The sequence below is a fragment of the Phaeodactylum tricornutum genome, chromosome 4 (genome assembly GCF_000150955.2).
Source record: "Phaeodactylum tricornutum CCAP 1055/1 chromosome 4, whole genome shotgun sequence".
NCBI classification, from domain to species: domain Eukaryota; phylum Bacillariophyta; class Bacillariophyceae; order Surirellales; family Neidiaceae; genus Phaeodactylum; species Phaeodactylum tricornutum.
The window spans coordinates 155586-175611 of record NC_011672.1 but is presented as its reverse complement, the minus strand read 5'-3'; the positions used below and the strand labels follow the sequence as shown (position 1 = coordinate 175611).

At 51.1% G+C, this 20026-nt stretch overlaps 9 protein-coding genes across 9 annotated transcripts; 6 read left to right on the top strand and 3 right to left on the bottom strand.

The window, feature by feature from the left end:
* Positions 1-288: 288 nt before the first annotated feature.
* PHATRDRAFT_10881 (predicted protein) lies at positions 289-1590 on the top strand (the record flags this gene model as incomplete). The annotated part of the gene is made up of 1 exon (XM_002178408.1): positions 289-1590. A coding segment is annotated over one exon (1302 nt), but the record flags the coding sequence as incomplete, so codon positions are not given.
* Positions 1591-3937: 2347 nt separating this feature from the next.
* On the bottom strand, positions 3938-5681 carry PHATRDRAFT_44303 (predicted protein; the record flags this gene model as incomplete). The annotated part of the gene is made up of 3 exons (XM_002178142.1): positions 3938-4919; positions 5133-5441; positions 5602-5681. 3 exons carry the CDS (start codon positions 5679-5681, stop codon positions 3938-3940), a joined length of 1371 nt encoding a protein of 456 aa, XP_002178178.1.
* Positions 5682-5989: 308 nt separating this feature from the next.
* PHATRDRAFT_10768 (predicted protein) lies at positions 5990-6805 on the top strand (the record flags this gene model as incomplete). The annotated part of the gene is made up of 2 exons (XM_002178407.1): positions 5990-6250; positions 6308-6805. 2 exons carry the CDS (start codon positions 5990-5992, stop codon positions 6803-6805), a joined length of 759 nt encoding a protein of 252 aa, XP_002178443.1.
* Positions 6806-6834: 29 nt separating this feature from the next.
* On the bottom strand, positions 6835-8926 carry PHATRDRAFT_44302 (predicted protein). Its single transcript, XM_002178141.1, has 2 exons — positions 8479-8926; positions 6835-8247 (listed from the first exon to the last, which is right to left on the bottom strand). The coding sequence occupies exons 1-2, from the start codon at positions 8704-8706 to the stop codon at positions 6859-6861; spliced, it is 1617 nt and encodes a 538-aa protein (XP_002178177.1). The 5' UTR covers positions 8707-8926; the 3' UTR covers positions 6835-6858.
* An 850-nt stretch (positions 8927-9776) lies between these two features.
* Positions 9777-12162, top strand: PHATRDRAFT_44301 (predicted protein). The gene is made up of 2 exons (XM_002178406.1): positions 9777-9922; positions 10458-12162. The coding sequence occupies exons 1-2, from the start codon at positions 9920-9922 to the stop codon at positions 12075-12077; spliced, it is 1623 nt and encodes a 540-aa protein (XP_002178442.1). The 5' UTR covers positions 9777-9919; the 3' UTR covers positions 12078-12162.
* A 103-nt stretch (positions 12163-12265) lies between these two features.
* Positions 12266-13579, bottom strand: PHATRDRAFT_33705 (predicted protein; the record flags this gene model as incomplete). Its single annotated transcript, XM_002178140.1, has 2 exons — positions 12266-13284; positions 13435-13579. 2 exons carry the CDS (start codon positions 13577-13579, stop codon positions 12266-12268), a joined length of 1164 nt encoding a protein of 387 aa, XP_002178176.1.
* Positions 13580-13978: 399 nt separating this feature from the next.
* PHATRDRAFT_33704 (predicted protein) lies at positions 13979-15874 on the top strand (the record flags this gene model as incomplete). The annotated part of the gene is made up of 1 exon (XM_002178405.1): positions 13979-15874. One exon carries the CDS (start codon positions 13979-13981, stop codon positions 15872-15874), a length of 1896 nt encoding a protein of 631 aa, XP_002178441.1.
* Positions 15875-16317: 443 nt separating this feature from the next.
* Positions 16318-18257, top strand: PHATRDRAFT_44300 (predicted protein; the record flags this gene model as incomplete). Its single annotated transcript, XM_002178404.1, has 2 exons — positions 16318-17801; positions 17930-18257. The coding sequence occupies 2 exons, from the start codon at positions 16318-16320 to the stop codon at positions 18255-18257; spliced, it is 1812 nt and encodes a 603-aa protein (XP_002178440.1).
* A 594-nt stretch (positions 18258-18851) lies between these two features.
* On the top strand, positions 18852-20024 carry PHATRDRAFT_44299 (predicted protein; the record flags this gene model as incomplete). The annotated part of the gene is made up of 1 exon (XM_002178403.1): positions 18852-20024. The coding sequence occupies exon 1, from the start codon at positions 18867-18869 to the stop codon at positions 20022-20024; it is 1158 nt and encodes a 385-aa protein (XP_002178439.1). The 5' UTR covers positions 18852-18866.
* Between the last annotated feature and the right edge of the window lie 2 nt (positions 20025-20026).

Here is a 20026-nt window from a genome sequence, read left to right as displayed (position 1 = left end):
TACTCCGCAAGCCATTACTTTTTGCTGGTGGCAGCACTAAGGAAAGACCATCGACTGCCAAAGCCGCAGGGTTGACTGGTACGAAATACGTGTAAATTTTGGTGGTTCGTATTCGTCGACATCAGCATGAGTCACTCTAGTTTGGATGTGTTCGGGACCTGCCTTGCCCAAGTTGGCGAAGACGCAACGACAAAGGAGCTACTAGAATGCGTTTCCTTTAGTTTGTCGCGAGCAGTGCCAGACGGTCTCGATGAGCCTAGTTCTAAAGGCTTCACGCGGTCTATCGTTGTCGTGTTTGCGGCTGCCTTGGTTTTTTTCATGCAAGCCGGCTTTGCCATGCTGTGCGCTGGAGCCGTTAGGGCCAAGAATGTTCAAAACACCATGCTCAAGAATCTTTTGGATGCTTGTGGTGCCGCCATTGCGTTCTTTACTGTAGGCTACGCCTTTGCCTTTGGCGGTACGGACTTTCCCACCGACACCGACACCGACACCGGCAACAACCAAACAACATTCATTGGCACATCGAACTTTTTCTTGGTGAATGTGGACGATTATTCCTTTTGGCTGTTTCAATACGCATTTTCCGCCGCGTCCGCAACCATTGTTGCTGGAACACTGGCTGAACGGTGTCAAATGGCCGCCTACCTGGGATATTCCGCTTTGTTAACGGGATGGGTGTACCCCATTGTCGCTCACGCTGTATGGAACGTCCACGGCTTCCTATCGGCTCATGCGGTAGAACCTTTGTGGGGGGTTGGAATGGTAGATTTTGCCGGTTCTGGGGTCGTTCACGTTACGGGAGGTGTGACAGCGCTCTTCGCGACAATAATTCTGGGTCCCCGCCGTGGACGCTTTCACGACCAAGATGGCCAAAGATTGATAAGGCCGCGAATATTTCCTGGACACTCCTTTGCTCTGCAAATGCTTGGAACCCTTATCTTATGGTTTGGCTGGTACGGATTCAATATTGGCGCTGCTCTGCTGCTGGACGTGCCTAGTTCAGACAATATTGCAGCTCTGGCTGCGGTGAATACGACCTTGTCGGGCGGGACGGCTGGCATCGTTGCTCTCTTTTTCAATTTGTGGTATCTGGACAAAAGAACTGGCGAAGCCTATTTTGACTTGAAATTTGCCATGAATGGGTGCCTCTGCGGTCTCGTGGCCATCACTGGAGGCTGTGGTGTGGTCGAACCCTGGGCTGCCGTTGTGATTGGCTTTGTCGCCGGTTTGTTGTACAACATCGGAAGTCGCGGACTTATATATTTGCGTTTGGATGATGCCGTGGATGCCATTCCGGTACATTTGTGCAACGGCTCGTGGGGTCTCGTAGCAGTAGGGCTGTTTGCCTCCCCCTCCCGGCTACTAGTTATTTACGGACATAGCGATCATCCAGGATGGTTTTACTCATTACGAGATGGCGAATCCGATTTCCGGTTACTGGCTTCCCAGTTGGTGGGCCTTATTTTCATTGTCTTCTGGGTCATGTTCAACATGCTGCCTTTTTTCGTTTGGTTAAACTACCGTGGCTGGTTTCGGTCCGATCCGTTGGAAGAGTTGGTGGGTCTCGACCTGAGCTATCACGGCGGTTTAATGCTGCACGAGGAAGTTGATCCCGAATACATATCGGCCTATCGCAAGGGCCAACACGAGGCTCATTCTCGTACTCTGCGACAACGGAAACGCACATCCCACGTGCGCTTGGAATCAGTGAGCGAACATTCCGTTGCGCCAAATGGCGGAGACTCAGCCCATACTAGTAACGGCGATTCGCTCACGGAAACGGTCACTATCCGTGAACCGGACTCCGGTTGGCCAAGGGGGAACGTATAACCTGCGGGGTCGTAAATGCTTATCGTTTGGGTCACCCAAGTTATTGGTTGATCTCTTCGACTCTTTTCCATTGTGCAGCAAGAGACTTAGTGGTCTGCTGTCGGTAGAAAATGTATCCACGCTACCTGTGACTCACTAATGAACAAGGAAATCACAGATTTCGGATCCTCTAGACAAGGCTATTGTCAAAGGATGTACGGGGCGGCGTCGTCAATAGACTGATAGTCAAAGTACTTTGAAAGATCTATGTGTGTGCACTGGAGCATCAGAAGCGTACTGCTTTTCACCTTTTAAGCAAAGCCGGAACAATTTTGACGTCAAATCCGCTTATAACCAAGGAAAAATAAGAGGTTGATAGTAATTGTCAAACAGATTATCCTACGCATGCCAACCTAGCATGTGCATATTGAACGAGGTTGAATGCCAGGACGTATTCAGTTCACAAGTAGCTACGTTTCTGTACGTTTGTATGGGCATCATTGCAATTAATGAACTACAGTTGTGTTAAGCTTCGCTACGCCGTACGGCTATCGCCGACAAGGTGCCGAGTATCGTGTTCTTGTTAGGGCAAAGCTTGCAGATCGACTGACGCATTTAAAGCCTCTTGCAGGATGTCGAGGGTACTCAGTTGGGTGCTGCAAAGAATGTCAGCTTCCGAAGCACCGAATGCGCGAGAGCTGTCTTGCAGAATAATTTGTAGAGTCCGTAATTGCCGGAGGCGTGCATCCGTAGTCTCTGTCTCTGAACTCCTTAAAGACGAAGTTCTTGCAAGTTGAGTCGTCGACGGAGTGGTACCGCAGGGTGTCAATAAAGAGAATTTCATGGTGGGAAAAGCTCTAGCTTTTCGTGAATCTGGGACGTAAAGAAATAAGGAAGCGAAGCTGCCATCCAATCTGTTTTATGGTAGGAGTTTCAATTAGCCGAATTTGCGGCACCAAATTCTGATCCTCGTTGACCAACCAAGACAAGAATTTCTGGGGCTCGCTTTCGTCGGGGAAGATTGCTCGAGCTGACCGAAGGCGAATGCCCTTTCAAGATGTTGTTGGGTATGTCCCCACTCTAGAGCCATTTTGGTTCTTATTGCCATATTTTGACAAGCACGGAGTAGCTTTTAACAGTTTCTAGCATTTTCAATATTACTTTCATGTCTTAATTTCTTCTTTTAGGATTTTGCGAACCTTCAATTTGTTCTTTTCTGTTCTTGGTCTTGGTTTTAATATATTCGATCGAATCCTTCTCGTCGCTGACAAAACTGTATCGTAACTGCTAAATCGTAAACATGAACTTATTCGATAGTCGGTGGGTGATCTTGGATGTCAATCGGTCATTTATCAAATACCGTTTCATTTTCTGGGAGAGTGTCGACGGGAAACCTTGATATCTATCACGAATCTTGTAGAAATCCAGCGACCCAGAAATCCGAAACCAACCAGTGTGCAAGGCGACCTGATCCATTCCCTGATTCTACTGACTGTTAGCCGATTGACAAAAGGATTACTTCATACGTTGGGTGTCGCATGGAATCGTTATCCATCCATCCGCCAGTATCTTCCTCGCAAAGAAAGACATTGTCGTACAGCGACGTTCATTTTACTTCGTTTTGAGATTTGGTTGAACCTTGTACCATCTCTTACGGTTCGATGGCATTGCCTGCGGAAATGAAGAGACCTCAAAGCACTTTGCAACAGGGGTTAACTGTAAAGGATGAATGTAAATACGAAGGCATCTCTCACTAAAAACCTAGTACCTACTCGGAATGGTGGTATCAATTGCATACTTAAAACATGCCAATGTCAGGAGTGTTTGCTGTAATAGAGCTGTATTTTTATTACTGTATCTATTCTGACGACATTTCTCGCATTATTCTGGGAGCCAATGCTATGCCTCTTTAGGGTGTATGGAGATGGACAACGAGAGCACAAAAAGTATGGGCTGCATTGTTATGCAGGAGCTATGATTTACCAGTCCTAAGTGTTGCGGCGATATTCGTTGTCCTTTCAAGACTTAGATACACATTCCGCGAAAACAACCGCGAGAGTAGGCAATGCGTGGATCGATCCGACCTGTACTTGTCATAGTAGTGCTCCCGTCCTGTAGCAGTTGTGCCTCACGTTTGGACAGCTTTTGGCTTGCGATTGCTCTGCGGCGGTGCCTTGCCCACGTGACAAAACATGACCATTAGATAGCGTGTACCGGCCGTCACGTCCAGCCCCTGATGTATCAGTGATCCCGGGTGCAGCAGGAATTCCCCGGGTTGCAAATGAACCGTTGTCAACGCGGCGGGGAAAAAGGTACCCCCTCCTCGAAAGGCGTGCGCTAACAAAAGGTTGGCCGTCACATCGCATCGATCGTAGTGGAGTCCGACCCCCCGGCAAGCGGCATCACCGCCGGAGACGTATTTGAGGACGTGCGGTTGGTTGCGATCCATACGGATTGCCGGCACGTGATACAAAACCCGTATGTGCTCGAGAATGCAGGCGGTAACGGGAGCTGCGAGGTCTAAACCCCCGGGGACGGCTGAGAGAGCCACATCTTGCTTGGTGAGGGTGTAGAGATGGGTCCGCCACCCGTGAGGCTGCGTTCGACAAAAGGCCTCGGAATGTGCAATTAAACGCTGTAACAAGGGTATCAACGCGGACGGAAGACGGCACTTGTAGATTTTGAGTTGTGGTGGGCCAACGGATTCTATGTGGGGCATCCTAAAGGTAGTGGCGTCGTTCACCAGGGATTGTGTCGGAAACATTGGTGGGAGCGGAAGTATACCGTGGGGCGAGGAATTGTACACCGGTGGTGGACATGGATAGGGAGAGTAGGCCCAGTGGGTGGAGAATTCGTCCCGTTCCTTTACATCGAGTGTCTTATTGCGAGTCTTGGTCCGTACGTTTTTTTGGCGAACGCTTGTGTTGCTCACAAGCGAATTCCCCACGGTGACCTCCTGGGGTACGGTACAACACAGTGGCACTTGCGACGCGGTCCTCTTGGCGGGAGCCTTCTGGCCGACAAAAGACGTGGAAGCTTTGAACAACCGTACCTGCGCAACCGGCTCTTCATCAAAGGGAACCTCTTCGTAGTCCAGTGTAAGATTCATACTGCAACCCTTAAGGTGTTGCGTATACTAATCCACGATCCTCGTGGTGATGTTGTTGTTGTTCTCGGTATTGACTAAATTGGGGGGCATGGAAAACAGACGAAGCGTGTGGGCTCTGTAGCGTGGAAGGAAGGATAACGCCTTTCGGTTCCGCCCGCGTGTTTTCCGGCGCATGGTGTTTTGGTTCTCCCGTAAGCGGTCCGACACAACGTACCGCCCACTCACACTCGCTCCCGTGTCTGGACTTTTGAGGGAAACCGTTTCGGTTTGGCATGATTCAACGTTCGTCGCCAACCATCCACCCCCCGGATACGGGATGATCCTCTTGGCGAGAGGGGGAGGGAGTGGCAGTACACTCATCAGTCGTGTACGGAGTCGCTCCAATGTCCCCGGAAATTTTACTCGCGGAGGAGGTCCCGCGACTCCCACACATTTGGTTGGTGTGTTTGGAAAAAAAGGGGGAGACGAAGGAATTCCAACAAGACTCGTCCCAACCGATTCGAACAGTGTGGACCGCGTCGGCCTATAAACATACCGGTATGATGTTAGTATGTATGTAACTTTGTGGAAACATACGAACACACCAAACAAGACAAGGGAGAGTGTGTCACCAAACACTATAGTAGTCCGTAGACGAATACTACTACGCGCTCTCGTGAATTCAGAAAATCGTTCGCGTTCACGCGCGAGCGGCGACGCCCTTGTGCGCGTCCACGGCCACAATTCGCATCCGACTCCCAATCCTACAACCTTTCGGTCCCATGATTGGGTCGGTCCCGTACGACGGACAGCCCTCCAACGTCGGAGTGTGTCACACCCACATGTCTCGTGTCTGTCACCCGCCAAGCGCAACCCTCCTCCTCACCCACCATCCAACCCCAACCGACAAATCGTCCTCCAGACTCACCATGAATGGTGCTGGACAAACTACCAATGAGTCCATTCATCCATAGTCGAAAGAGTTGGACTGGTAGTGATTGACTGTGACTATATAAGGTCCACTAGAACGTTGCACCGACCAACAAAGACACCAATCTCTTCGATCGTACCGTACCCATCGTCACCTCTACTATGAACAAACTCGGCGTGAGCATTCGTTTGAATAAGCTACTCGCGCACCAGGGTTGGTGCAGTCGTCGGGAGGCCAACCGTTTCATCGAACAGGGACTCGTCAAGGTCAACGGTGTAGTATCCAGGGACGCCCGAGTAGCTCCTACGGACACGGTAGAACTCTTACCACAAGCCGTCACCGTGCAGGCCCAACAAAAGACGATCCTCGTACACAAGCCTGTCGGTTACGTCTCGTCCCAACCCGAAACCGACTCCATCCCCGTCGCCGTGCAATTACTGACGGCCGATCGACAATACCAAAACGCACACCGCCGTGAGCAGGAACAAGCATCCTCCCGCCGACTCTTTCATCCGCGAACGCAATTGGGTTGGGCCACGGCGGGACGTCTCGACATTAACAGCACCGGACTCCTCGTATTGACGCAATCCGGACGCGTCGCCAAGACACTCATTGGACCAGACGTGCGCGTCGACAAGGAATACCTGGTCCGTGTCCGACCCTCGCCTTTCTTTGATCGGAACCAATCCACCGCGGCCGTCCTGGAGCGACTGCGCGACGGCATCCGCGACGCGGGCGAACTATTGCACGCCGTGTCGGTGGAACGAGTCAACACCGATCAACTCCGCTTTGTCCTACACGAAGGGAAACATCGACACATTCGACGCATGTGTCGGGCGGTGGGTTTGGAAGTGGATGGCTTGAAACGGGTACGCATTGGAGAGATTGTACTGGGAAACTTGCCGGTTGGGCAGTGGCGCTATCTCGCACCGCACGAATCCTTCGTGCCGACTGTGGAATCGATCGGGCCACAGTGACACGACCGTGTGGAAAAACCTAATGTAAAAAAGAGTTATATTTCGTTTTTCAGTTAGTTTCCATCCATCTGTTTGTAATTCGATTCCCGCGAAACACCGGGCATGGCCAAGAGCGACGACGAGTCAACGCCGTGGACGTTGCCTTCGTCGTCTTCGGACAGCGTGGTGGCGTGCATGGCCGTGGTGAAGGTCGACGCAGCCGAGTAGACCGAATCGGCGACGCAGTTGAACAAGGGTTTCGTTTCCGCTACCCGGGCACCGCCGCCACCCGGCGACGCCCAAACGTCATCATCGTACGAGCGGGATCCGTACTGGGCCGTCCCGGTTTCGGCGACGGCACCGGGGGGACGCGCGACTCCAATGGCACCCCGTTCGGTTGGTTTTTGCGCGAACGACATGGGACGTTCCGGTGAAGACGTGGAGCTGGTGGTACCGGCCGTGGCACTCAAACCCAACCACTCACCCCAGGATTGATCCTTTTTCTTGTCCGGCGTGGACGTTGGTCGCGAAGTCCGCTCTTGTCGATCCGCCGCGGCTTCCTTGTATTCCTCCTTTTGCAATTGCTCGGCCAATTCCATGTCGGCCTGCAGCTGTGCGGCTTGGGCGGCGTCCATACCATCCAGGTGCTCTACGGGCGAGACTACCTGACAGACGGGACAGAACATGAGTGCAGCAGCCTTGGTCACTTGCATCATGTTTTGGCAAGAAAGACACTGTACGAGTACGGCGGTGCCGTCCTGAATAGCGGCCCGGGTCTGTTCCTGTCCGTGCAGTGCAACGCTCTGCCCGTCAATGGTAACCGAGCGGTGAGCGGCGTTTGTTGGCTGTTGTTGTTGTTGTTGTTGTTGCGGGCGACGGTGTACGCTCTGAACGGCCGTGGAAAAACTGCGACTCTCAAAGGCGTCAGCCTTGGCAGCCGCCGCGGATGTTTGGGAATGCTCAATCGACGCCATGATCTTGGCCTGTTCGGCCAGGAGGGCTTGTTTTTCTTCTTCCGTGAGACCTTCGAGCGCCGCCAAGACTTCTTCCACCGAAGGTTCCGCGGCGTGACCTTGGGACGGTGGGGCGACGGGTTGCATATCGAGAAAGTAGGCATTGTGATCGTCCGTCCCCACGTTTGTCGAATGCGTAGCGGGTTCCAAGGCCAACAGATCTTCCAAGGCTGGAGCCGAAGGCGCGGAGGTGTCGGGAATCCACGTGGGTGGAGCGGAAGTCGTACTAGTGGTGGTGGGGGTTGGTGCGTGGGGATCCCAATTGTAAGACGGGGCTGGCGGTGACCGCGTCGGTGCGGCAACGGCGGTTTGTTCGTACGATTGAAAGGACGGTGGGGGAGCCGGAACGTCGTCCGAGAGGTCGAGCAAATCCTCTGGGGGAGGAGGCGGCGGCGCTTTCACCGTGGATTGAGCCTGTTTTGCGCGTTCTTGTGCCGCCATGATGCGAGCCTGTTGTCGTAGTAACAATAACAGGAGCAGCAGTAGTAGAAGTATTGTTGTTGAGTACAAAGAGAGCGAGCGTGTGAACGAACGAGTAAGTAAAAGCATGGAAAGCATACGAATGCCAACAGATAGTGACAGTGAAACCGATCACTGTTGGACGCAGCGTCCAACAAGTCCGGTCGCTTCCCATCAGAGGCTGTTTCGTGGATACGAACTATCGTTGTTGGATGTACGTACCAAAAGAGCATTCTTGCCCCCCTTGACGGGAACGGCTTCGTCCACCGACGGCGGTGCCGCAAAGGCCGGAGGATCATCCAACGTACTCGTGACACTAGCAGTACTGGTACTAACGGGTGGAGCTTCCGTAACGTCCAATTGGGCGAGGCGGCGTTCCAAATCCGCAACGGCATCGCCTGCCGATTTCTTTTTTGCCGCGGCTTGCGGTTCCGGCTTGGACATCATCATCCTCCACTCTCACACTAGGTAAAGTAGGTACCACTACTGTAATGAAAATGAACAAAACACCAAACGGACTGTGAATAATAGCAAACGACGAGGCGTTACTGTACGTAGTTCCAGTGGGGAACACACACGAAAAAGACACGAACGCAAACGCACACCAAGAGGCGATCGTGAGAGAACACACGCGATGATGACTCGAGCAGGAGAAATCTTTTTGGGTTCGTACAGAAATCGACACGACGCTCGTGTAACGACTCGTGTATGTATGTGTGAGTGTGTGTGTACGGTACTGTCGTGAGGTTCCCCAGCGTTCAGCGGACTGTGCGCACCGGAGGGATGTATTGAGAGAGAGAGAGAGGGGGAAAGAAGCCGTACCATGGAAACCGCGGTACGCGTCGAAGTCGTGTTGCGATACAGTGCGACTCGAATTCTGGTAGGGTTGAGGAACTTAATTGGGGTTTGTCCAAAGGGACGTGGACTCTGAACGAAATTCTCCGGAATACCGTGCGTTGTGTCTCGTGGCGTGCGTTTTGACAAGACTCATTCTACCAGTAAATCGACCGATCGTTCGCCAAACCCGTATAATGTAAGCTACGGGATTGGTAAAAAAAACCCGACACACCGTTCTTGGCGATTCTCTGTCAAACATATTTGTCGCAGATGTGTCACACGTTCGGAATTTCAATCTCGGGACTGGCCTGACCGTTCCTCGGTCGTGCGAGACGATACGGCAACGCCACTAAGAATGTCTTGACCCTGGCTTGGAACGGGTATGTTTTACTGACAGATAAGAGGGTTCCCACCCCCACCTTGCATTAACAGTAGTAGAGTCTACTACTACTAGTAGAGCTAGAGAGAGTTGTCTGCCATCAGCGAATACTACCAACCTACCTATACGCGGCACGTTTTCCCGAAAACCGGTAGGACTGACTGCCTGTCTGCCTCTTCCACGCCAATAGCCAGAGTCGACGTACCGTCCGGTAGTAGTAGGGTGTGTGTGTGTGTGTGTGCAAAGGTGTCTACGCGCAAAAACACTCCCTACGCAAAACTGCCTACACAAAATCATCCGGCGGAATCGTTCGAGACATCCCCCTACACTGCCTCCGTATTTCACAAGTCGAGATACCTTCCCCCATCTCACACCCCGCACCAAAGGAAAACGTTCCTCCCGACACTTTTTTTTCTTTTGGGGGAAGAACGGAAAAAACACTTTCCCATGGTACGTTGTGTAAGGTATCTTGTGATTGATGTTTTGACACGATCAAGGTCACACACGATCGATCAATTCAGAACCACAATTCCTTCCACACCTTCGAAGAATCGGTTCGGGACGAACCGGAAGTAGTCCAACCTGTACTCCATTGGCCCCCTAACGTCATTGAAACAAATCGGCATTGTTCTCTTCTCACATATTTTCAATTACAATTTCTTCTTCGTTTCATTGTTGCTCTTATAAATCTTGCCACACAATGCTTGTCAACATGAATCCCAACAATCCTCCCGATCTGTCCGCTCGGAATCCAACCGTCCACAAACGCAATTACCAATCGCTTTCGGACGATTATTACGCACAACTCTACGCCCATCAACAACACCGACTCCACGCGTCGCAACTACAATCCCAATTACAAATGCAATTACTACAATCCCAACTACAACCAACACCTTTCCACACGGACCATTCTCCGTACGATGCACTCCGTACACCCGTGATTCTCCACGACGACCTCCTGCTCCAACGATGTCCGAAGCAGAATTCCAAACGCCAGCGCCGGCAAACGGCGGGGACCTTGCTTTCCAATTTGCTCAAAACCAACAAACCATCGACCGCGCAACCACGGCCGGAAATACAAATCCCACCCCGGGGTATTGGTCCAGTCTACGAACCCAATCGCAACGATGTCTTGTGCGGCCGTGGGGGACGGATCAATGCGCATGCCGGGAACGTACAGTTTCGTGAACTCGTACTAGCCCGCAAGGTCGAGTACCTGCACAAGAATACCAAAAAATTGGAAAAGGCGCACATTGCCGCCGACGTCGTGCACTCCATTCGATGCATGGATCCGGGAGGCCGCTTTCTGAAAGAGGACGCGGACGGAACGTGGTACGATATCGGGGACGCCAAGGCCATCAAGAAAGTGGGACAAGCCTTGCGGGAAGACGCTCCCGAAGTACGAGAAGTTCTGGAGGAAACTGAGGAAAAGGCTCCCGTCACCGTCTCAACGACTAACGGTACCGGCCATACTGCCGTGGGCATAGCCCAGGCCGAAAATACCAGGACGGCCACGACTCACAGTCCCGGTAGTACCGTGCCGGTTCGAGGAGGTGCCAGGGCCGGGGTGAGCCCGCCTCGGCCACAACAAACACTCTCGAACGGGAACAGCACGAGGAATGATCCCCATCGACCAATTGCTGTTCAGGCACTTGATTCCGCCGCCTCGCAATATCCTCGACAGATCATGCCACCACCGGCGCTGGTCACCAGTGGTCCTAACTCGCAAAATCGATTGAATCTAGGTTTGCGTGGAATGATGCCCAAGACGGCCGCTTCTTCGGCTGCAACTGCCGCTATTGTCCAAGACTCGGACGTTGCCTTTGGGCGTACTTTCCATCCCGCCGACTCCGGTGGCAGCAGCATGATCTCGGGACTTTCGGGACCCACGAATATATCCGGCATGTCGGGCATTTCTGCCTTGACCGACCCAATTAGCGCCTTATCGTCCGGTACCGCTACGGGACACGGGACCGGCAACACTCACGCGTCACACGAAGCCTTGCGGACGTCGCAACTGCTGGCCATGCGGCAGCAGTGGGCCGCGCAGCGTGCGGCCAGCACCGGTACGGATGTTTCGAAATTTCGCGATTCGACTGGTTTGGGAAATTCGCTCAATCAGCCGCTGCATTCGGCGTCGGACCTGCTCGCTTCGGACAGCATGAGTTGGGCGGAAAACTCATTGACGGGTGGTGGCATTCGGGATAGTGCTTCCCACGTTTCGGGTATGAGTTTAGCGGCCTATTCGGCCGCTTTGCAACAAGATCAGGTTCAGCAGCACTTCGAATCGCTATTGCCTACGTCGGAAGGACGCGTGGGTGGTGGCGGGGCCTCGACCGGTAGTTCTAGCAAAGACACTACGAGCAGTAAATCGACCAATCGCATGGGAACTTCGGGAACCTACCACCCCCACCAACTACACCAGCCACGAGTATCTTCGAGTGGTGTATCGATTGCGAGTATGAGCGTGGCGTCCAACGCAGGAATGGAATCATTGCCATCGGTGGAAGCTGGTAGCGTCATGTCCGATATTTCGGAAAGTTTGTTGGCTCTGGAGTTGGCCGAAACAAATATGTTGGGGGACTTTGAGGGGATGGAATAGAAGCTGTAGTTAGATCTCGACCTTTCCCAAACGAAGGTATGGACTACTACAGTCATGTAATTTGTAAACGTTTGCGTTAAAATGTAATACATCATGCTTAGACGGAATCCAGAAAGGGCACCGTAGCTAGACTACCAAACCCCCCGACTTCCTGCTGAAGCGTCCCACAGTGAGTCAACGGGACACCTTCATCGACGTATAGGGAAGACACCACCGGTTCCATGGCGAGAGTACTCTTGCTGACTGCCACTTCTAGGTCGGTACTGACTACTAGCACCGCTCTTGTTATAGACGAAGGCGTTCGATGGCGACATCGAGGATCGGTGACGTTGGCTGGCGTCGTGGTGTCCATTACCGCTACCTCCGCGACTACTGGTAAAAACGTATCCAGAAGAACTCGAGAGATCGCGGATTCGAGGAGTCGACGGCGGTCCCAAGGCCGACATAGATGAGTAGGGACGGTGCGGAAGCTGAATAGGAGTAATAAGGGATTCAGGAGCAGCTGTGCTTGCAAAAGGAGGAGCACGTGTGCGCCGCTCTTGTTCTTTGACACGTTCGCGCGCTTGCTTTTGCATAGCAAAATTGTGCATAAGAGGCTGCTGCTCTGTGTTTCGAAGCCCTTGACTACTTGAGAGAGCATGCTCCGAACTCCGACCGCGCTTACCACTCCCCGTTGAATGAGAAGATGACGGCAATCGTGACATACCGTCGGTAGCGTAAAGTTGACGAAATTGTGCGATCTGGTTTTCTTTTCCTTCCAGTTTCTTTTGCTGCTCTTGCACGGTGCCTGTGAGAGCTTGGACCCTATGCTGTAAGTCGGCAACCGTCTGTTCATACTGAATCCGCTGACTACTAGACTGCTGCTTGAGCTGGGTAAATTCCTGCTTCAGCTGTTCAAAGGCACGACCCATGCTACCCGTTTTGGATTCTTGATTCGTGCAGTCAAACACGAACTGCTTCAAGAGGAAGCGCACCGCTCGACGATCATTGTCGAGGTTCTTGAGCAAGCGAGAGCACATTTCTTGATGACTAAGGTTCTTGGACCCACCGGAAAACTTGGTAAGGATGTTTTGAAAGGTATTCTTTGTAGTTTCTTGTGTTGCGGACGATGGATCCGCCACGCAAAGCTCCATAAAGTCGTCAGCTCCCAAGGTCTTGCGACAGTTGGGGCAGCTGGAGCTACTATTGAAGTGATCATATGTGCATTCTAAAAGAAGGAACGGAACGGAACGCAACGTGTTAGAAAAGTCGCTGCATGTGGACTTGGTTCACTCTCCGCGGAAGAACACAATTGACGGGGACGCCAAACAACAGAAAAACTCGACGACCGACAAAAAGGAGGCATGGACAAGCGTACCTTCACAGAAAACACAGTCACAAGTGCATACGAAGACCGTTGTTGTCAAGCTCTTGCGACAGCGATTGCAGCAAAGGCTAGAGGAAGCTCGATTGTGCGAGGAGGAAGAGACGCTTCCGTTACGGCTCACAAGACGGCTCGTCATGATGCTGGCTATGAACGATTTTTTGTGAAGGACGAGGTCAAGGATATATCATGCATTTCTCCTGGTATCCACCGTACTTTGCATCCAAAACTTAAATTGGAAACTTTAACTGTAAACTTTTCTTTCAAAATTTCGGAGACAACAGATATATTAGAGGTAGGGTTCGCGCCGAGTAAGCTTTTTCTCAGGTCATTCTGGAACGGCTTCTATAAGCAGTGACTAACAAAACACAACAAGATAAAAGACTGGAGGGCGTTTATTTCTGACTGTGGGTGAACTTTCCGCCTCACAGTCAAACACATTTTCAGGAAAATGCCGAAATCATCGATTCTCTCAACGCAAACCAAAAGTCTTGAAGTAAAAAACGCTCGCTGTAAGGCTTGATTGACAGGTTCAGTCATGGCGGTTGAAAAAGGCACGTTACAAGTTGGACTTCTTAGTCGACGTTCGACCATCCGGATTCTCCTGTTTGCCACCATCGTCGTGCTGCTTTCCATCACTTTTGTTTTCGCCTCGACATGTGCTCTGATGGGCACCGGCGAAATCCTTGATAATGATCATGTTATTTTGGGTTTTATTCCGCGAGCGCCCAGTTCTGTCTTTCCCAAAGTCGGCAATGGGAGCTCTCAAAGTAGAGCCGAAATGCCACCTCGGATTGACAAGTCTAGCTCGACGCCCTACCCTTGGACTAAAACAATATCCACCGAAATTGCTGGGAGTCGCGTAGAGATACCCAGGGCTCCTACTGTACAAAGGAATTCATCAACACCATCGTTCGTAAAGCACAGCGTATGTACAGGTTGTTACCTTGCTGACTCCGGCACCCGCCAACGGCCCTGCGGAAAAATACTTGCGAGTCAGCGGGCAAAGAAAAGCTACAGTATGATAGAGGCCGGAAGGGAGCTTGCACGGGCAAATGAAATGTGTGGGCGCTGCGATCCGAGCTCTTGTCTAGAACACGAGAAACGATACTGGCGCCCTGACGATGTTGCTCCCCAAATTGAGTATGCTCAAACTCACTTTTTAAAGTCTATTCCTGAAACAAATCGAGTACCAGCGGACCGGCTGCAAAATCTATCCGAGTACTTTTCGGAAATGGAAGACGGCAAAAGAGTGTTTCTTTTTGAATTCAATCCATCAATCGTCAAACTTCCGGAATCGCAACGTCCCTCGATTGAAGTCTCCGGGAGCTCAGCATCCAAGCAGCCGGTTTATCTGGCGGCCTACCGGATAAGTAACATGCACGCGTGTATTGTGGAACCAGAGACTTTAGAGGTTATGGCATCCAAGATCTTGCCCAAAAAGAAACCTCGCCAATACTTGGGTCTCGCTTTTTTGGACTCCAATCTCAATATCGTGCAAGAAACAATGTTGGATGTGCGCGTGACGATGCCGCATTTTGAAGATCCTCGTCTTTTTATTTTGCACGATCAAATTTTCATCGGTTCGTACTCGAACTTGGTGCAAATTTATGTCGTCCCCCCAAATGGCAGCGGAGAGGAAATCCTCCGAGTACCAGCAATGATGGGCGAATCAAATATGACTCTTTACGTGCGGAATCGTATATTTTGTAGCCGCGATGACGAAGCCCGCCGATTGGGGAAAAATCTGGTGTACTTTGTCGACTCCGACAATCGTACCATGATTGAACTCATGTCCATGGGGGACAAAGAGATGCTGGACGCGGCCGTGGACTGCAGCGCTCCCTTTCGCAACAAGACATTGCCGCACTACGTGCAGACGAACGTCGCCGCCCTCCCGTTACCCTCCTTTGCCACGATGGACGAACTGCACTACGTGAAACACGGGGTGTACGCACCCGCACTCACCTTCCAGCGAGGCAGTGCGTGTTGTGTAGCAATGGAAAATCCGGATCCCCACGGCTCGCCTCTACTTTTGGGTATTTCGCACAGCAAAAGCCGATACAAACAGCGAGGTCTCCCGGACGCGAACGTGCCGTTCAACTCGTACTTTTCGGCGTTCTATGCCATGGAAGCCAAGGCTCCGTACCGGGTGGTGGCTCGGACCGGAAATTTCTGTTTTGGACGCTCCGCTCCCGACGAAGCGGGAGGAAATCCCTACGCGAATCTGAATCAGGAAAATTTGTGGATTGGTAACACACAAAACTGCCCCCGCATTCACTTTGTTAGTGGCATGGTGGAAAAAGCAGATGATGACAGCAAGCTTATTGTGTCATACGGTGTCAACGACTGCGCACCCCGATTGGTTGTCATTGCTAAAGATGACGTGCAGAAAATGCTCTTTGCTCCATCAGAACTCGAAGCAAAGTACTGAATGTGAAGCATCTCCTTGTGGAAACCAACAGGTTACGCCATGGAAGCAACAATCGGATAATTCTACAAAACGAACCAGTGTGACAGCCTTTACGATGTTTTTGATCTACTTAGAGTTATTTCTTAGAGTGACGCCCACAACCTGACTGATCCGAATAAAAGCTAGCAGACCTTGGTGACGGAAGATGACCCGGTGGGATGGATCGGCCAACTCCAATGGATGGATGGGTGAGCTAGTGAGATTTTTTCGAAAATTGTGACTTCCTGTCATACCTCTCGCTGGTCACACAACGGATTTCGTTATGGAAGTACGCTGCGAAATTATTTTGTACCGATTCCATATTGGAAAAAGTGTCATAGTACTATTCCATTTCCGCGACATGAGCTTTTCAATATATTTACACTTCTCTTATCAATAAGGAATCAGGTCATTTCCTGCCTACCATGCCACTTTCGTTAAACATTACGATAGCCGTTGGAGACAACAGTTTTTCTACCAGGTCAGTTTCCCACAACGGTCCCGATCCCCGGTGGGGCAAGGGAAGGTCAGAGGGTTTTTCTTCACGAATCCGTCTCGTTGGCGACTCCCATCATTCGGTGTTTGCTTCAACCCATTTCTCGTTGAACAAGCATACCTCGTACCCGCCCAGAACCGCGCCGCATCTTATTGCCAACCTCCTTATATTTTACCGGGGTACACTGCGGTGTTGTTTGTTTACAGTAAACTCGTTCGAATTTGGAGCTGCTTCGGTGCGGACCGGAAGGCTCGGCACTTTTCCTTTGGGCCATTGGCACGTCACGATCATGAAAGTCAAGTCAAGAAAGTATCGTCAAGGAAAAACGCCAGCTACATTACTAGCACTGGCTGCTTCGATGATTGCCATTTCGGGCCGTGTTATTCTTACGAGTACGAGAATGCCCACGATGGACTACGACGGAAGCGGGGAAACGCGTGTACTGCTACGGAAGGAACCAACGCAAGGGCCAATGGCGCCATCGCAGCGTCGGAATCTGTCGACATTAGCCGTTGCTGCGCCGGCTGAAAACCACAGCACAAAAACTACCGAGACTAGTTTGTGCAACACGCAAAGCCGGATTTCTTCCGCCGTTGACCCGGGCGATGAATCGTTTTCGGATCCGATGGCACAGCAGGCCACAGACAGCACGTTCTCGGCCTGTATTCTCTTCATGGACGATAACCCTCGTCTTGTGGAATGGATGGCGTACCACTACTACGCATTGAACCTTCGCGAAGTTGTCGTTGCCGTCGATCGTCGGAGTAAGACGAGTCCCTGGGACTCTCTGAGGAGGTGGACTCCCTACATGAACATTACTGTCTGGAACGACGCCGACTACGGCTATGTTGTCGACGACGACATTGCAATCAAGGGATCGGTTGCCCAAAAGACAGATGCACACAGAGACCGACAGCGATTCTTCTACAGACAATGCACCAATCACTTGAAGCGTCGACACCGTACATGGACGGCTTTTTACGATGTGGACGAGTACATGACCATCGACGAACGCTTGGTAACGAATGCCGAAGAACGAATGGCCAAACCAGGTAGCGTATTGCAGATGATCCAAGAGGTGCAGAAACGAGATCCAGTTCCGTTCGGTTGGAGAAGGAATTGCGTCCTGATCCCCCGACGGCATTTTTCGGCCGCGCCGAGCCATCCCGAAGAAGTGAGCAAGCTTGTTCCATCTGTCGTAAACGCAGACCAGCTGGAAACACTGCGGTGGAGGTATCGCACTGAAGGGGGGACGGACGGCTATCCCAAGTCAATAGTGGACGTGTCAAAGATTACGGTTAAAGAAACAACGAAGTTTGACATTCACAGGGTCGTCAGCGATGCGTGTCCCAAGCCAAGGGCCGGTCACACATTCCTTACCATTCATCACTATTTGGGCGACTGGAATCTATAGTAAGTGAAGCGCGTTTGTATCACAGCAAAGCGGGAAACGTATCACGTGTCCTAGACCATGCCGATATTGCCGTTGCTTTTATGTGATTGGTTCTCACCCATGTTCAACACAATTCTTCTGGCCTCAGCTCGTACCGAGACGACGCCCGAAAAGGAGCCAGGAGAAGTAGACATGTGTGGGAGCTTCGAGCATTTCGAACCGAGGGTGGGACTACTGACCAAATCCGACCATGGATCAGCGGTTTTGTAGCAGCCATGGGAGAGGATCGAGCTTCGTTGCTCTTGAAAGATGCTGGCGTTCTGGCCATTTTGAATGTCACCAACGATGAAGATTCGAAATGGGATGTTGAAATTGGTCAGCTTATGGACGATCTTCCCAAGAAGGATCGTGATTTCCTTCAGCGTCTTCACACACGTTTCAATGTGTCCAAATCCGTCGTCTCTTCGGTCAAATGAAACGTTACAGCAGTTGTCTCTCCTACGTGGAACTTCAATCATTGACAAATGCAAAGAGCACAGAGTAGGGGTGAATCGGAGTCGTGTATAGCTTGGTGTTCAAAACCTAAGTGTCTGATGGACTTTGAGCAGTGGGCTTCAAATAGTTGGCACTAGAAGAGAACAAGCTGCCTTTGCAGACCGTAATCGCCTGAAGTTCTTGCCCTTTCCCTGAGATTTGGTCGTACCAATATTAGAAAAGTTCACAACCTTTTACATTCGGTAATTGCTCTCTAGAGAGAAAGGTAATCATTTAAATTACATTGACTGTGACCTACCTAATTTTCGGTCCAGCGTAACTGTAAATTTGACGAAGAATGTATGTCGCTACCTGCATTTGCCTCATACTATGACACTACTATACTTAAAGTTAAGCATGAGCATTGTCCAATCCAAGCTTGTTTGAAATAATGTGTCACGCCAAAAAACCGGCTCAAGATGTTATAGTCACTAACGGTAAACTGTAAAATTGATTTCTTTGCGATGCTTCGCGCTTCCTCGACAATCAGAACTATAGCTGTGAGTTGACAAGTGTGGTACAATTATTGCGACGTCGAGACTGACAAGGCGATGAACAGCCGAACGACGAGTTCCCTTATAGCTGCTGCAATAGTTTGGAGCGTGGTGACTGGTCTAGGTCTGGCACAGAACATCTGTTCACCTCAAGTTTGCAGTGCCTTTGTTGGTCGTACCGGATTCAGATGTGTCAAGAGAAGCTGCGGCGTTCGACGTCGATGTGTGTCGCCTGGTCTCCAGACGAGACCGACGGTAGTGAAAGCGACAACACAGGAAGATGACGATGAAAATCTGTACGTCACGAATAACGGTTCGGGATCTTCCAACAACTCCGGAAGCGTTTCTCTTCGGCGCCGAGCACAGTTTTCCTTTGTAACCGTTTCGCCCAACGGCTTTTGGGTAATTCTAAAGATTGGAGACAATCGATTTTTGCCTATGCAAATCACGGACACGACAATGGATCAAGCCTCGGCGACAACTCCGGAAGCGCTAACCGTCCTACAGCTTCTCTCCGACGTCGATATGGCTGGAGCCATTTTGCCACCCGATGCACTCGCCCAACTCGTGGTTCGGCATTGCGAAGAGAAGGTCGAATTGCAAAAGAATGAAGTTTGCAAAACGTCCCTGCAGATTGTGAAAGCTGTAAAGGAAGAGCTTCCCCCCAACAACGATAGTTATTCTTCGTTGCACCAGTGGTTCCGATCCCGAATGCGCTTGCCAGTATCGACCTTGGACGAAGTTGTAGTGTGCCTGACCGAAAACGAAGATAAAGCGATACTGAACCTTCAAGTGGCGGTGAAAGACTTTGGGATCCTTTCCGTTCGACCTTCGGAAGATACGGTCCAAGAAATTTGCTATGATTACCGTCCAGCTACGTCCGCCTACTTCTTAGGCCTTGCACTAGCACTTCGGTACAAATCGCCAGTCGTGTTGGAGGCTCCATCGGACGCCCAGGCTTTCTTGACAATGCAACAAATAGAGGAGAGATTTCCAATGTACACAACTGTGGACCGACTACAACAAACTTCTTCGCGCGTAACGGCAAACATCGAGAAGTCCTTTCAAATTAACCAGCTACAAGCTGCCTTGCGTATTGCTCTGGAAAAAGGTGATGCGCAGGCCGCAGTCAAAATTCGTGCCCAACTTGACATTCAAGATAGCATGGAGGATCTGCCTACACAGCCCGAATCCGAAACCGATAAAATGGAATAAAA

Excerpts from the sequence above, each read along its gene's own strand:
- PHATRDRAFT_44302 (XM_002178141.1), bottom strand. The coding sequence starts at position 8,706 with ATGATGATGTCCAAGCCGGAACCGCAAGCCGCGGCAAAAAAGAAATCG. Across the intron at positions 8,248-8,478 it reads GGGGCAAGAATGCTCTTTTG|GCTCGCATCATGGCGGCACA; the intron begins GTACGTACATCC and ends CTACGACAACAG.